The 15,000-nt window shown below is 40.6% G+C and overlaps 2 protein-coding genes across 8 annotated transcripts in view; both read left to right on the forward strand.

Moving 5' to 3' along the window:
* Positions 1-5,865, forward strand: part of pik3r5 (phosphoinositide-3-kinase, regulatory subunit 5) — a 28,997-nt gene extending 23,132 nt beyond the window's left edge. For 2 of the 3 annotated variants that reach the window (XM_087786696.1, XM_087786713.1), the window contains exons 15-18: positions 1-66; positions 159-241; positions 321-436; positions 5,078-5,865. The exon at positions 1-66 is cut by the window's left edge and continues 28 nt beyond it. In XM_087786696.1, coding sequence (XP_087642822.1) covers positions 1-66; positions 159-241; positions 321-436; positions 5,078-5,222 — 410 coding nt within the window. In that variant the 3' untranslated portion in view covers positions 5,223-5,865. The remainder of the gene's footprint in view (positions 67-158; positions 242-320; positions 437-5,077) is intronic. The other variant, XM_087786705.1, reaches the window with a different exon arrangement.
* A 134-nt stretch (positions 5,866-5,999) lies between these two features.
* pik3r6 (phosphoinositide-3-kinase regulatory subunit 6) overlaps positions 6,000-15,000 on the forward strand; it is a 16,026-nt gene continuing 7,025 nt past the window's right edge. For all 5 annotated transcript variants that reach the window (XM_087786751.1, XM_087786760.1, XM_087786724.1 and 2 more), the window contains exons 1-10: positions 6,000-6,160; positions 7,706-7,754; positions 7,817-7,912; positions 9,115-9,206; positions 9,394-9,462; positions 9,532-9,664; positions 12,778-13,043; positions 13,508-13,634; positions 14,012-14,092; positions 14,682-14,904. In XM_087786751.1, coding sequence (XP_087642877.1) covers positions 7,721-7,754; positions 7,817-7,912; positions 9,115-9,206; positions 9,394-9,462; positions 9,532-9,664; positions 12,778-13,043; positions 13,508-13,634; positions 14,012-14,092; positions 14,682-14,904 — 1,121 coding nt within the window. In that variant the 5' untranslated portion in view covers positions 6,000-6,160; positions 7,706-7,720. The remainder of the gene's footprint in view (positions 6,161-7,705; positions 7,755-7,816; positions 7,913-9,114; positions 9,207-9,393; positions 9,463-9,531; positions 9,665-12,777; positions 13,044-13,507; positions 13,635-14,011; positions 14,093-14,681; positions 14,905-15,000) is intronic.

The raw sequence follows: 15,000 nt of genomic DNA on the forward strand, positions 1-15,000 counted from the left end.
AAAGGGAAACGAAAGTGTACACGTCAGTGAACTTCACCAAAGCCTGTAAGAATCCAGAGGAACTGGGTACGAACGTGTGGATCATGTAAACACACAACAAACACACAACAAACACACAATAATGAAGTTGATTTCATTGACTTTTCTCACACGTTCAGACTCAAAGCTGGAGTGTTTACATCTGTCGATGACTCACGTCCTGAAGAGACACAACAGTAAAGTGAGAAAAGGCTTCAATCAGGTGAAGATGATGAAGATGATGAAGATGATGATGAAGATGATGATGATGTGTTTCCATGGTGACGAGTGTTGATCTGCAGCAGCTCGGTGTGACGGAGGTGAAGGTGAACAAGGTTCAGGTCAGCGGCGCCGAAGACACGACGTTCGCTGTTTGTCTGGATCAAGACGAGAAGAAGATCCTGCAGAGAGTGATCAGGTAAAAACACACGAGTCATGTTTAGGTAGAAACACACGAGTCATGATCAGGTAGAAACACACGAGTCATGATCAGGTAAAAACACACGAGTCATGATCAGGTAAAAACACACGAGTCATGTTTAGGTAGAAACACACGAGTCATGATCAGGTAGAAACACACGAGTCATGATCAGGTAGAAACACACGAGTCATGTTTAGGTAGGAACACACGAGTCATGATCAGGTAAAACACACGAGTCATGATCAGGTAGAAACACACGAGTCATGATCAGGTAGAAACACACGAGTCATGTTTAGGTAAAAACACACGAGTCATGATCAGGTAAAAACACACGAGTCATGTTTAGGTAAAAACACACGAGTCATGTTTAGGTAGAAACACACGAGTCATGATCAGGTAAAAACACACGATTCATGTTCAGGTAGAAACACACGAGTCATGTTTAGGTAGGAACACACGAGTCATGTTTAGGTAAAAACACACGAGTCATGTTTAGGTAGAAACACACGAGTCATGATCAGGTAAAAACACACGAGTCATGTTTAGGTAGGAACACACGAGTCATGTTCAGGTACAAACACACGAGTCATGATCAGGTGCAAACACACGAGTCATGATCAGGTAAAAACACACGAGTCATGTTTAGGTAGAAACACACGAGTCATGATCAGGTAGAAACACACGAGTCATGATCAGGTACAAACACACGAGTCATGATCAGGTGCAAACACACGAGTCATGATCAGGTAAAAACACACGAGTCATGTTTAGGTAGAAACACACGAGTCATGATCAGGTAGAAACACACGAGTCATGATCAGGTAAAAACACACGAGTCATGATCAGGTAAAAACACACAAGTCATGTTTAGGTAGAAACACACGAGTCATGATCAGGTAGAAACACACGAGTCATGATCAGGTAGAAACACACGAGTCATGTTTAGATAGGAACACACGAGTCATGTTTAGGTAAAAACACACGAGTCATGTTTAGGTAGAAACACACGAGTCATGATCAGGTAAAAACACACGAGTCATGTTCAGGTAGAAACACACGAGTCATGTTTAGGTAGGAACACACGAGTCATGTTTAGGTAAAAACACACGAGTCATGTTTAGGTAGAAACACACGAGTCATGATCAGGTAAAAACACACGAGTCATGTTTAGGTAGAAACACACGAGTCATGATCAGGTAGAAACACACGAGTCATGATCAGGTAAAAACACACGAGTCATGATCAGGTAAAAACACACGAGTCATGTTTAGGTAGAAACACACGAGTCATGATCAGGTAGAAACACACGAGTCATGATCAGGTAGAAACACACGAGTCATGTTTAGGTAGGAACACACGAGTCATGATCAGGTAAAACACACGAGTCATGATCAGGTAGAAACACACGAGTCATGATCAGGTAGAAACACACGAGTCATGTTTAGGTAAAAACACACGAGTCATGATCAGGTAAAAACACACGAGTCATGTTTAGGTAAAAACACACGAGTCATGTTTAGGTAGAAACACACGAGTCATGATCAGGTAAAAACACACGATTCATGTTCAGGTAGAAACACACGAGTCATGTTTAGGTAGGAACACACGAGTCATGTTTAGGTAAAAACACACGAGTCATGTTTAGGTAGAAACACATGAGTCATGATCAGGTAAAAACACACGAGTCATGTTTAGGTAGGAACACACGAGTCATGTTCAGGTACAAACACACGAGTCATGATCAGGTGCAAACACACGAGTCATGATCAGGTAAAAACACACGAGTCATGTTTAGGTAGAAACACACGAGTCATGATCAGGTAGAAACACACGAGTCATGATCAGGTACAAACACACGAGTCATGATCAGGTGCAAACACACGAGTCATGATCAGGTAAAAACACACGAGTCATGTTTAGGTAGAAACACACGAGTCATGATCAGGTAGAAACACACGAGTCATGATCAGGTAAAAACACACGAGTCATGATCAGGTAAAAACACACGAGTCATGTTTAGGTAGAAACACACGAGTCATGATCAGGTAGAAACACACGAGTCATGATCAGGTAGAAACACACGAGTCATGTTTAGATAGGAACACACGAGTCATGTTTAGGTAAAAACACACGAGTCATGTTTAGGTAGAAACACACGAGTCATGATCAGGTAAAAACACACGAGTCATGTTCAGGTAGAAACACACGAGTCATGTTTAGGTAGGAACACACGAGTCATGTTTAGGTAAAAACACACGAGTCATGTTTAGGTAGAAACACACGAGTCATGATCAGGTAAAAACACACGAGTCATGTTTAGGTAGGAACACACGAGTCATGTTCAGGTAGAAACACACGAGTCATGATCAGGTAGAAACACACGAGTCATGTTCAGGTAGAAACACACGAGTCATGTTTAGGTAAAACCACACAAGTCATGTTTAGGTAGAAACACACGAGTCATGTTCAGGTAGAAACACACGAGTCATGATCAGGTAGAAACACACGAGTCATGATCAGGTAGAAACACACGAGTCATGTTCAGGTAGAAACACACGAGTCATGTTTAGGTAAAAACACACGAGTCATGTTTAGGTAGAAACACACGAGTCATGATCAGGTAAAAACACACGAGTCATGTTCAGGTAGAAACACACGAGTCATGTTTAGGTAGGAACACACGAGTCATGTTTAGGTAAAAACACACGAGTCATGTTTAGGTAGAAACACACGAGTCATGATCAGGTAAAAACACACGAGTCATGTTTAGGTAGGAACACACGAGTCATGTTCAGGTAGAAACACACAAGTCATGATCAGGTAGAAACACACGAGTCATGTTCAGGTAGAAACACACGAGTCATGTTTAGGTAAAACCACACAAGTCATGTTTGGGTAGAAACACACGAGTCATGTTCAGGTAGAAACACACGAGTCATGATCAGGTAGAAACACACGAGTCATGATCAGGTAGAAACACACGAGTCATGTTCAGGTAGAAACACACGAGTCATGTTTAGGTAGAAACACACGAGTCATGTTCAGGTAGAAACACACGAGTCATGATCAGGTAAAACACACGAGTCATGTTCAGGTAGAAACACACGAGTCATGTTTAGGTAGAAACACACGAGTCATGATCAGGTAAAACACACGAGTCATGTTTAGGTAGAAACACACGAGTCATGATCAGGTTAAAACACACGAGCCATGTTCAGGTAGAAACACACGAGTCATGTTTAGGTAGAAACACACGAGTCATGATCAGGTAAAACACACGAGTCATGTTTAGGTAGAAACACACGAGTCATGATCAGGTAAAAACACACGAGCCATGTTTAGGTAGAAACACACAAGTCATGTTTAGGTAAAACCACACAAGTCATGTTTAGGTAGAAACACACGAGTCATGTTCAGGTAAAACACACGAGTCATGATCAGGTAGAAACACACGAGTCATGAACAGGTAAAACACACGAGTCATGTTCAGGTAGAAACACACGAGTCATGAACAGGTAAAACACACGAGTCATGTTCAGGTAGAAACACACAAGTCATGTTTAGGTAGAAACACACAAGTCATGTTTAGGTAAAACCACACAAGTCATGTTTAGGTAGAAACACACGAGTCATGTTCAGGTAAAACACACGAGTCATGATCAGGTAGAAACACACGAGTCATGAACAGGTAAAACACACGAGTCATGATCATGTAGAAACACACGAGTCATGAACAGGTAAAACACACGAGTCATGTTCAGGTAGAAACACACAAGTCATGTTTAGGTAAAACCACACAAGTCATGTTTAGGTAGAAACACACAAGTCATGTTCAGGTAGAAACCCACGAGTCATGAACAGGTAAAACACACGAGTCATGATCAGGTAGAAACACACGAGTCATGAACAGGTAAAACACACGAGTCATGATCAGGTAGAAACACACGAGTCATGATCAGGTAAAACACACGAGTCATGATTAGGTACAAACACACGAGTCATGATCAGGTGCAAACACACGAGTCATGATCAGGTAAAACACACGAGTCATGATCAGGTACAAACACACGAGTCATGATCAGGTGCAAACACACGAGTCATGATCAGGTAAAACACACGAGTCATGATCAGGTACAAACACACGAGTCATGATCAGGTGCAAACACACAAGTCATGATCAGGTACAAACACACGAGTCATGATCAGGTACAAACACACGAGTCATGATCAGGTACAAACACATGAGTCATGATCAGGTACAAACACACGAGTCATGATCAGGTGCAAACACACGAGTCATGATCAGGTAAAACACACGAGTCATGATCAGGTAGAAACACACGAGTCATGATCAGGTACAAACACACGAGTCATGATCAGGTACAAACACACGAGTCATGATCAGGTAAAACACACGAGTCATGATCAGGTACAAACACACGAGTCATGATCAGGTAAAACACACGAGTCATGATCAGGTACAAACACACGAGTCATGATCAGGTAAAACACACGAGTCATGATCAGGTACAAACACACGAGTCATGATCAGGTGCAAACACACGAGTCATGATCAGGTACAAACACACGAGTCATGATCAGGTAAAACACACGAGTCATGATCTGATCTTCTCTCAGGTGCGACGTCTCCGTTTGTTTCAAACCCGACTCGTCTTCTCACTGGATCAGAAGAAACGACTCAGCACAAATCAAACCTTTGAACCCAACGTTCTGCTCCCTCCTGTGTCTGCCCCTCGCGACCTTCAGTGGACCTCTGCCCTGACCTCTGCCCTGACCTGACATCTGACCTGTGCCCTGACCTGTGCCCTGACCTCTCCCTCGACCTGTGCCCTGACCTCTGCCCTGACCTCTCCCTCGACCTGTGCCCTGACCTCTGCCCTGACCTCTCCCTCGACCTGTGCCCTGACCTCTCCCTCGACCTGTGCCCTGACCTCTGCCCTGACCTCTCCCTCGACCTGTGCCCTGACCTCTCCCTCGACCTGTGCCCTGACCTCTCCCTCGACCTGTGCCCTGACCTCTCCCTCGACCTGTGCCCTGACCTGTGACCTGACCTCACAGGTTCTGACAAATAAAGATGTAACTCCGATGTTTGACTTGATGGATGTTATGAAATAGATTCAAACGTAAACATCTTTATATTTTGACTTTTGCTTCGTGTTGACTTGAATAATAATTATAATAATAATAATAATAATAATAATAATATTGTTTGTGTCGATGCTTGAACTGACCAGCAGGGGGCGCTGCAGACAAACACATCACACACAAGACACTTCCTGGATCGACAGAGTTTTTGTATCTTCGTGAGACTGAAATATATTTTAATATAAGATGTTATTTTGCTGTGAAATGAAAGATGTTCTTGTCATGACTTGATTAAAAATCCAACTGTGGACTCGAACTACGTTCCTCTGCCAGAGTTCGTGTTATTTCCAAGAACATCAACTTGAACGAAGAGGAAACAAGAACAAAGATGAACTTTTGCAGAAACGAGTAAATCAGGAGAAAAAACCTGTTTCCAGCTCAGACAGAGCGACGCTCTGATTGGCTGCTGGCCCGGGTGGGCGTGTACTTACTTCCTGGGTGGGCGGAGCCAGACGACGACGTCTCCGAGCTTCGACTTGAATCGATCGATCAAAATAATCTGATGATCGGATTCTGATCAACTTCATCTTCACCTGTCGAGAGCTCGAGCTTCATGTGAGTTTCTGTCACTAATGTGTGTTTTTGATTCTTGACTTGGTTTGTGACGCGTTTAAGTGTCGAATGATACGTTTAGTTAAATATATGAATATAGAAATATATTCATATATATTTATATATAAATATATATGAATATATAAATAGATGCTCGTGCGAGACACGCGCGTGCGTTCCAGGAGGACAAAGACACCGGAACTTGTGACGTTGAACCTGAAACAATAACTTGACATTGTTTCCTCGAACAAAACAAAACTTCTTTTCTTTTCTCCTCCATTGTTTCCGCAACATTTACAGCTTCGATGGTTTGTTTTTCTAAACATTAGTTTTTCTATCAAACAAATGATTCAAAATAAAGTTGAAATCATGACAAACACAGAAGTTTTGACTCAGAGAAGATTTTCTGAGGTTGATGTTGGATTGACTTCCTGTGAAGCTTCATTGTGTGAAGAGACTTTTTGTCGTGAGATCACATGACACATGGACCTGTGGCTCAGAGTCACGTGACGTGGAGCTGCTCGGGGGAGGTCTGCTGTGGTTCCATCTTCACAAACCTCTGAGAAGAATCTTCACTCGTTCACTTCTCGACTCTCGTCACGTACGTTGGATTCATTGCGTCCACGTGACTGATGACGGGACGTTCCTCCGCCTCTCACCCCAGGTAGCTGGGACCGACTCCTGCCATCTCCTCCAGAGAAACACAACATTGGTTCCTTCAAGTCTTGGACGTCTACTTGTGGAACATCTTGTCACGTAGAGTCTGAGCTGCTCCTCTAAGCAAACATCAAACACCAGATTCACTGAAGCTTCTTTGTGTTTGTTGCCATTAAAAGCTCATCAGTGTAAACACGCGTGACAACAACAACAACAACAACAACAACAACAACAACATCATCAATATCTTCTGTTCATTCGTGGTCTGTAGACCTGTAAACCCTGAACCTCTCATGGACCAACGCGTCTCCATCATGTGATCAACCTCACGATGGTCCACAGTGAGAATCGTTTCCTCAAGAGATTCTCTGGTCAACTGGTCCAGCCTGTGATTGACAGTCACGACGAGCCTTGATGTTTGATCTGGTCCTGATGACTGAGAGTCCAGCCGGAGGAGCTGAAAGTCCAGAACAGAAGAAGCGTTGAGATGTTTGTGCCTGACATGAGTGGATTGATCCTGTGACGACTGTTACTGACTGAGTTGTTTTCTTACTTGACTCTCCAGTTGCTTTCATCCTCTGAGCTCCTGTCAATGTCCCTCTTTTCCACTTGTCTTTTTTCCCGTCTGTCCACGTTAGTCTTTCTTTTCCTTCCTTCCTTTTCCTTCTGTTCATCTACGTCAACTGTCAAAAAGACTGACTGACTGACTGACTGACTTATAAACTGACTAATACACCATACGACACAATTATAGACAATACTACACAACAATACGTGTCAATAAAACACTCTAAAAACAACAATGACTTACTTAATTACTTACTTACTTACTTACAACGGTTTAGCTACAGTAGTTCTGAGAAGACGATGTAACAGATTCTTCTTCTTCAGGGAAAAGCAGCAGCGATGACGTCGTGTTGGAACGACCCGGAGCCGAAGGGTAAACAAACACAAACAAACACAAAGGTGTGTCATGGACACAAACATCTGGTTCATCCTCAGCCTCCAGCTGCCCCACAGTTCCAGAGACGGTTCTGTACCAGAGTCTTCACGCCATGTTGAAGGAGGAGACCAACCAGCAGGAACCCCTGAACAGAGGTACACAACCCACCCACAGACCCACCCGCACACACTATCACTAGCTTAGCATTAGCTTTAGTGTTAGCATTAGCATGATCAGTACAACTGTGACAGCTGTCGAAGTAAACATTTATGCTGTGTGTGTTAGTGTTTGTCAAAGTATGTTTGTTATTGTTGGTGTCTGTTTTTGTGTAAGTGTGTGTGTTTGGGTTAGTGTGTGTGTGTTTTTGTTTGTCAAAGTATGTTTGTTTATGTTGGTGTCTGTGGTTGTGTAAGTGTGTGTGTTTGGGTTGGTGTGTGTGTTTGTGTTTGTCAAAGTATGTTTGTTATTGTTGGTGTCTGTTTTTGTGTAAGTGTGTGTGTTTGGGTTGGTGTGTGTGTTTGTGTTTGTCAAAGTATGTTTGTTATTGTTGGTGTCTGTTTTTGTGTAAGTGTGTGTTTGGGTTAGTGTGTGTGTTTGGGTTAGTGTGTGTTTGTGTTGGTATATTTATGTTTGTCAGAGTATGTTTGTTTATGTTGGTGTCTGTTTTTGTGTAAGTGTGTGTGTTTGGGTTGGTGTGTGTGTTTGTGTTTGTCAAAGTATGTTTGTTATTGTTGGTGTCTGTTTTTGTGTAAGTGTGTGTGTTTGGGTTGGTGTGTGTGTTTTTGTTTGTCAAAGTATGTTTGTTTATGTTGATGTCTGTGGTTGTGTAAGTGTGTGTGTTTGGGTTGGTGTGTGTGTTTGTGTTTGTCAAAGTATGTTTGTTTATGTTGCTGCCAATTACATCAAATACTTTGATAAAAAGCCTACAAGGAAGGATGTCATCTGAGCAAGAGGAGGGTTTCATCTTGTTCACTAATGATGAAATATCACCCAAGCATACAGCAGTGAAGGAGGACCAAGAGGAGGAGAGGGGCTCAGAGACAGTAGGGGTTCCAAACAAAGCGGGACAGATTTTCTCTTTGATCAATTTAATTTTGATCTCAACAATGCATTGTTTCACAGAAGACACGCAAATCAACAAAAGAAGATCAACAAAAACACTGAAGTTCAACAAAGAAACTGTATTTAATTCATATTATATTATTACATTCATTAATATTTTTAATTGTTCCTCATGTTATAAACACAAACTAGTTCATGTTCACAATATAACAGGAGATACTAGAGTATTAATGCAGTGTGTGTGTGTGTGTGTGTGTGTGTGTGTGTGTGTGTGTGTGCGTGTGTGTGTGTGTAGGGATGCTGCGCTGGACTCTGCACCAGAAGGTGAAGAACAGTCCCAGCAGCAGCTTGACTCTGGTGACGGTTCTGCTGAAGGAGCTCGAGAAGGTGAACAAGATCTACTGAGATGTTTGGACGTGTGTGAGTGTGTGTGTGTGTGTGTGTGTGTGTGTGTGTGTGTGTGTGTGTGTGTGTGTGTGTGTGTGTGTGTGTGTGTGTGTGTGTGTGTGTGTGTGTGTGTGTGAGTGTGAGTGTGTGTGTGTGTGTAGTTCACCACGACTCATGATTGTTTCAGGCCGAGCGAGGTGATCATCGCCGCATCATTCTTCCTCTGCTGCACACGCTCATGTACGCCGTCCTGCAGGTAACTATCTCTGCTCCTCTGCTCCTGACATTACGGTAAATCTCTCCTGACCTCGACCTGTCCTTCCAGACCAACTACATTCCAGACGATGTTTACAAGCGAGTCTATGACGTGTGCAAGAGACTCTTGACGTTTCCTGATCCGTACTGTGCTGTCGGACTGTCTTACAGTAGGCTGATCAAAGCTGAGCGCTGCAGTCCAGGTGCTGCACATTTACAAACGATTGAAGCACATTTACAAACTATTGAAGCACATTTACAAACTATTGAAGCACATTTACAAACTATTGAAGCACATTTACAAACTATTGAAGCACATTTACAAACTATTGAAGCACATTTACAAACTATTGAAGCACATTTACAAACTATTGAAGCACATTTACAAACTATTGAAGCACATTTACAAACTATTGAAGCACATTTACAAACTATTGAAGCACATTTACAAACTATTGAAGCACATTTACAAACTATTGAAGCACATTTACAAACTATTGAAGCACATTTACAAACTATTGAAACACATTTACAAACTATTGAAGCACATTTACAATCTATTGAAGCACATTTACAAACTCTTGAAGCACATTTACAAACTATTGAAGCACATTTACAAACTATTGAAGCACATTTACAAACTATTGAAGCACATTTACAAACTATTGAAGCACATTTACAAACTATTGAAGCACATTTACAAACTATTGAAGCACATTTACAAACTATTGAAGCACATTTACAAACTATTGAAGCACATTTACAAACTATTGAAGCACATTTACAAACTATTGAAGCACATTTACAAACTATTGAAGCACATTTACAAACTATTGAAGCACATTTACAAACTATTGAAGCACATTTACAAACTATTGAAGCACATTTACAAACTATTGAAGCACATTTACAAACTATTGAAGCACATTTACAAACTATTGAAACACATTTACAAACTATTGAAGCACATTTACAATCTATTGAAGCACATTTACAAACTCTTGAAGCACATTTACAAACTATTGAAGCACATTTACAAACTATTGAAGCACATTTACAAACTATTGAAGCACATTTACAAACTATTGAAGCACATTTACAATCTATTGAAGCACATTTACAAACTCGTGAAGCACATTTACAAACTATTGAAGCACATTTACAAACTATTGAAACACATTTACAAACTATTGAAGCACATTTACAAACTATTGAAGCATATTTACAAACTATTGAAGCACATTTACAAACTCTTGAAACACATTTACAAACTATTGAAGCACATTTACAAACTATTGAAACACATTTACAAACTATTGAAACACATTTACAAACTATTGAAGCACATTAACAAACTATTGAAGCACATTTACAAACTATTGAAACAAATTTACAAACTATTGAAGCACATTAACAAACTATTGAAGCACATTTACAAACTATTGAAACACATTTACAAACTATTGAAACACATTTACAAACTATTGACACACATTTACAAACTATTGACACACATTTACAAACTATTGACACACATTTACAAACTATTGACACACATTTACAAACTATTGACACACATTTACAAACTCTTGAAGCACATTTACAAACTCTTGAAACACATTTACAAACTCTTGAAGCACATTTACAAACTCTTGAAACACATTTACAAACTCTTGAAGCACATTAACAAACTATTGACACACATTTACAAACTATTGACACACATTTACAAACTATTGACACACATTTACAAACTCTTGAAGCACATTTACAAACTCTTGAAACACATTAACAAACTCTTGAAGCACATTTACAAACTCTTGAAGCACATTAACAAACTATTGACACACATTTACAAACTCTTGAAGCACATTTACAAACTCTTGAAGCACATTAACAAACTCTTGAAACACATTTACAAACTCTTGAAGCACATTTACAAACTATTGACACACATTTACAAACTATTGAAGCACATTTACAAACTCTTGAAGCACATTTACAAACTATTGAAGCACATTTACAAACTATTGACACACATTTACAAACTCTTGAAACACATTTACAAACTATTGAAGCACATTTACAAACTATTGACACACATTTACAAACTCTTGAAGCACATTTACAAACTATTGAAACACATTTACAAACTCTTGAAACACATTTACAAACTATTGAAGCACATTTACAAACTATTGAAGCACATTTACAAACTCTTGAAGCACATTTACAAACTATTGAAGCACATTTACAAACTCTTGAAGCACATTAACAAACTCTTGAAACACATTTACAAACTCTTGAAACACATTTACAAACTCTTGAAGCACATTTACAAACTATTGACACACATTTACAAACTATTGAAGCACATTTACAAACTCTTGAAGCACATTTACAAACTATTGAAGCACATTTACAAACTATTGACACACATTTACAAACTCTTGAAACACATTTACAAACTATTGAAGCACATTTACAAACTATTGACACACATTTACAAACTCTTGAAGCACATTTACAAACTATTGACACACATTTACAAACTCTTGAAGCACATTAACAAACTCTTGAAACACATTTACAAACTCTTGAAGCACATTTACAAACTATTGAAGCACATTAACAAACTCTTGAAACACATTTACAAACTCTTGAAACACATTTACAAACTCTTGAAGCACATTAACAAACTCTTGAAACACATTTACAAACTCTTGAAACACATTTACAAACTATTGAAACACATTTACAAACTCTTGAAGCACATTAACAAACTCTTGAAACACATTTACAAACTCTTGAAGCACATTTACAAACTCTTGAAGCACATTTACAAACTATTGAAACACATTTACAAACTATTGAAACACATTTACAAACTATTGAAACACATTTACAAACTCTTGAAGCACATTAACAAACTCTTGAAACACATTTACAAACTCTTGAAGCACATTTACAAACTCTTGAAACACATTTACAAACTATTGAAACACATTTACAAACTCTTGAAGCACATTAACAAACTCTTGAAACACATTTACAAACTCTTGAAGCACATTAACAAACTCTTGAAACACATTTACAAACTCTTGAAACACATTTACAAACTCTTGAAACACATTTACAAACTATTGAAACACATTTACAAACTCTTGAAGCACATTTACAAACTCTTGAAACACATTTACAAACTCTTGAAGCACATTAACAAACTATTGAAACACATTTACAAACTCTTGAAACACATTTACAAACTCTTGAATCACATTTACAAACTATTGAAACACATGAATCTTCTCCTCAGGCCTGAGGTTCCAGAGGATGGTGGTCTCGGAGCAGAGGCTCAGGAGTGACCACTATCCACTGCAGGAGAGGGTCTTCCTTCTGGCCGACCCGGACATCTTCTCCGCAGACATGGCCGAGGGTCTGAGCCGAGACATCAAGGCGTCGAACTCACAACACAACGACTTCGTGTCTCCGTACGACCACATGTGTTGTGTAGTTCAACACACACTGCAGGCGGTTCTGGGCGACGAGTGCGACGCTGCACGCCTGGCCAGGAGCCTGAAGGTCAGAGGTCAAGGTCGTTTGGATGACTGTGTCGTCACAGGAAGTGTGTGTGTTTGATCTGTGTCGTCACAGGAAGTGTGTGTTTAATAACAGTGTGTGTCGTCACAGGAAGTGTGTGTTTAATAACAGTGTGTGTCGTCACAGGAAGTGTGTGTTTAATAACAGTGTGTGTCGTCACAGGAAGTGTGTGTCTGATGTCAGTGTGTGTCGTCACAGGAAGTGTGTGTTTAATAACAGTGTGTGTCGTCACAGGAAGTGTGTGTCTGATGTCAGTGTGTGTCGTCACAGGAAGTGTGTGTGTTTGATCTGTGTCGTCACAGGAAGTGTGTGTTTAATAACAGTGTGTGTCGTCACAGGAAGTGTGTGTCTGATGTCAGTGTGTGTCGTCACAGGAAGTGTGTGTTTAATAACAGTGTGTGTCGTCACAGGAAGTGTGTGTCTGATGTCAGTGTGTGTCGTCACAGGAAGTGTGTGTGCACACACACTTTCAGGAGGTGCTGGCGAGCGGCGAGGAAGCGAGCTGCAGTCGAGACGGACGGACGCTCAGGACGCGACTGAGACTCTTGTACGATCACATCGTCACGGACTCGGGTGAGAAAAGTCAACGGGTCGTGGTTTCATGAAACCAGAACCAGAACCTTTCGACCAATCACGTGACTCGATGTGAACACGTGATGTTTTCTTGACCACGTGTTCGTATAGAACTTTATTGACACGTGGACAGACACAGTCCAGGATCTTCTGGTCCTCATGGTTCTGGTGTGTGTGTGGTTCTAGTCCTCATGGTTCTGGTCCTCATGGTTCTGGTGTGTTTGTGGTTCTGGTCCTCATGGTTCTGGTCCTCATGGTTCTGCTGTGTTTGTGGTTCTGGTCCTCATGGTTCTAGTCCTCATGGTTCTGGTCCTCATGGTTCTAGTCCTCATGGTTCTGGTCCTCATGGTTCTGCTGTGTTTGTGGTTCTGGTCCAGGATCAGGTGGATCTCTGCGCGACCGTCCTCTGCCGAACCCTGAGATGAGTTTCCACATGTGGACGGAGAAGTTCGACATCTGTGAGTCTCTGAGAACCTGATGGTCTTTAAGACCAGAACCAGAGTTCTACTAACTCGTACTAATACTCTTAACCTGGTGGTTCTTTATAATTGACTTGTGCTATAATGCTAATACGTTTGTGCTAGATTTCAAATTAGCTTGTGCTAAATTGCTAGTTTGCTCGTGCTAAAAATTGAATTGGCTTGTGCTTAATTGCTAATTAGCTTGTGCTTAATTGCTAATTTGCTTTTTCTAAATTGCTAGTTAGCTCGTGATAAAATTCAAATAAGCTTTTGCTTGAATGCTAATTAGCTTGTGCTTAATTGCTAATTAGCTTGTGCTTAATTGCTCATTTGCGCATGCTAAAAAGCGAATAAGCTTGTGCTTGATTGCTAATTAGCTTGTGCTAAATTGCTAATTAGCTTGTGCTTAATTGCTTATTAGCTCATGCTAAAAATCGAATTAGGATATGCTAAATTGCTAATTCGCTTGTGCTAAAATTCTAATAAGCTAGTGCTAAATGGTTAATTAGCTTGTGCTAAAATTCTTATTAGCTAGTGCTTAATTGCTAATTAGCTTGTGCTAAGTTAACGAGTGCTAACGGTGCAGGGAGAGAGCTGTCCATGTGTTTGCGCTCGGCCTCCACGGAGAAGTTCTCCTCGAGTCAGGATCAGGACGACCTTGACGAGGAGGACGTGAGGACGTCGGACCAGACGCGACACTCGGTGATGTCCACGGACAGTGGCATTGTGGGAGATTTACCGCCCGGACCGGACTCACCTGTGTCACCTCCAGATCCTCCAATCAGCTCCTCAGGTGTTCAAAGCAAGAGGTAACTTTAGTTCTAGTGTCTTAAAATACGTATATTTTCACTATTTTTACTATATATCACTAGCATGAATGTCTTTAGCATCCATTAGCACTAGCA

The sequence above is a fragment of the Callionymus lyra genome, chromosome 1 (assembly GCF_982586985.1).
Source record: "Callionymus lyra chromosome 1, fCalLyr1.hap1.1, whole genome shotgun sequence".
Taxonomy (NCBI): Eukaryota; Metazoa; Chordata; class Actinopteri; order Syngnathiformes; family Callionymidae; genus Callionymus; species Callionymus lyra.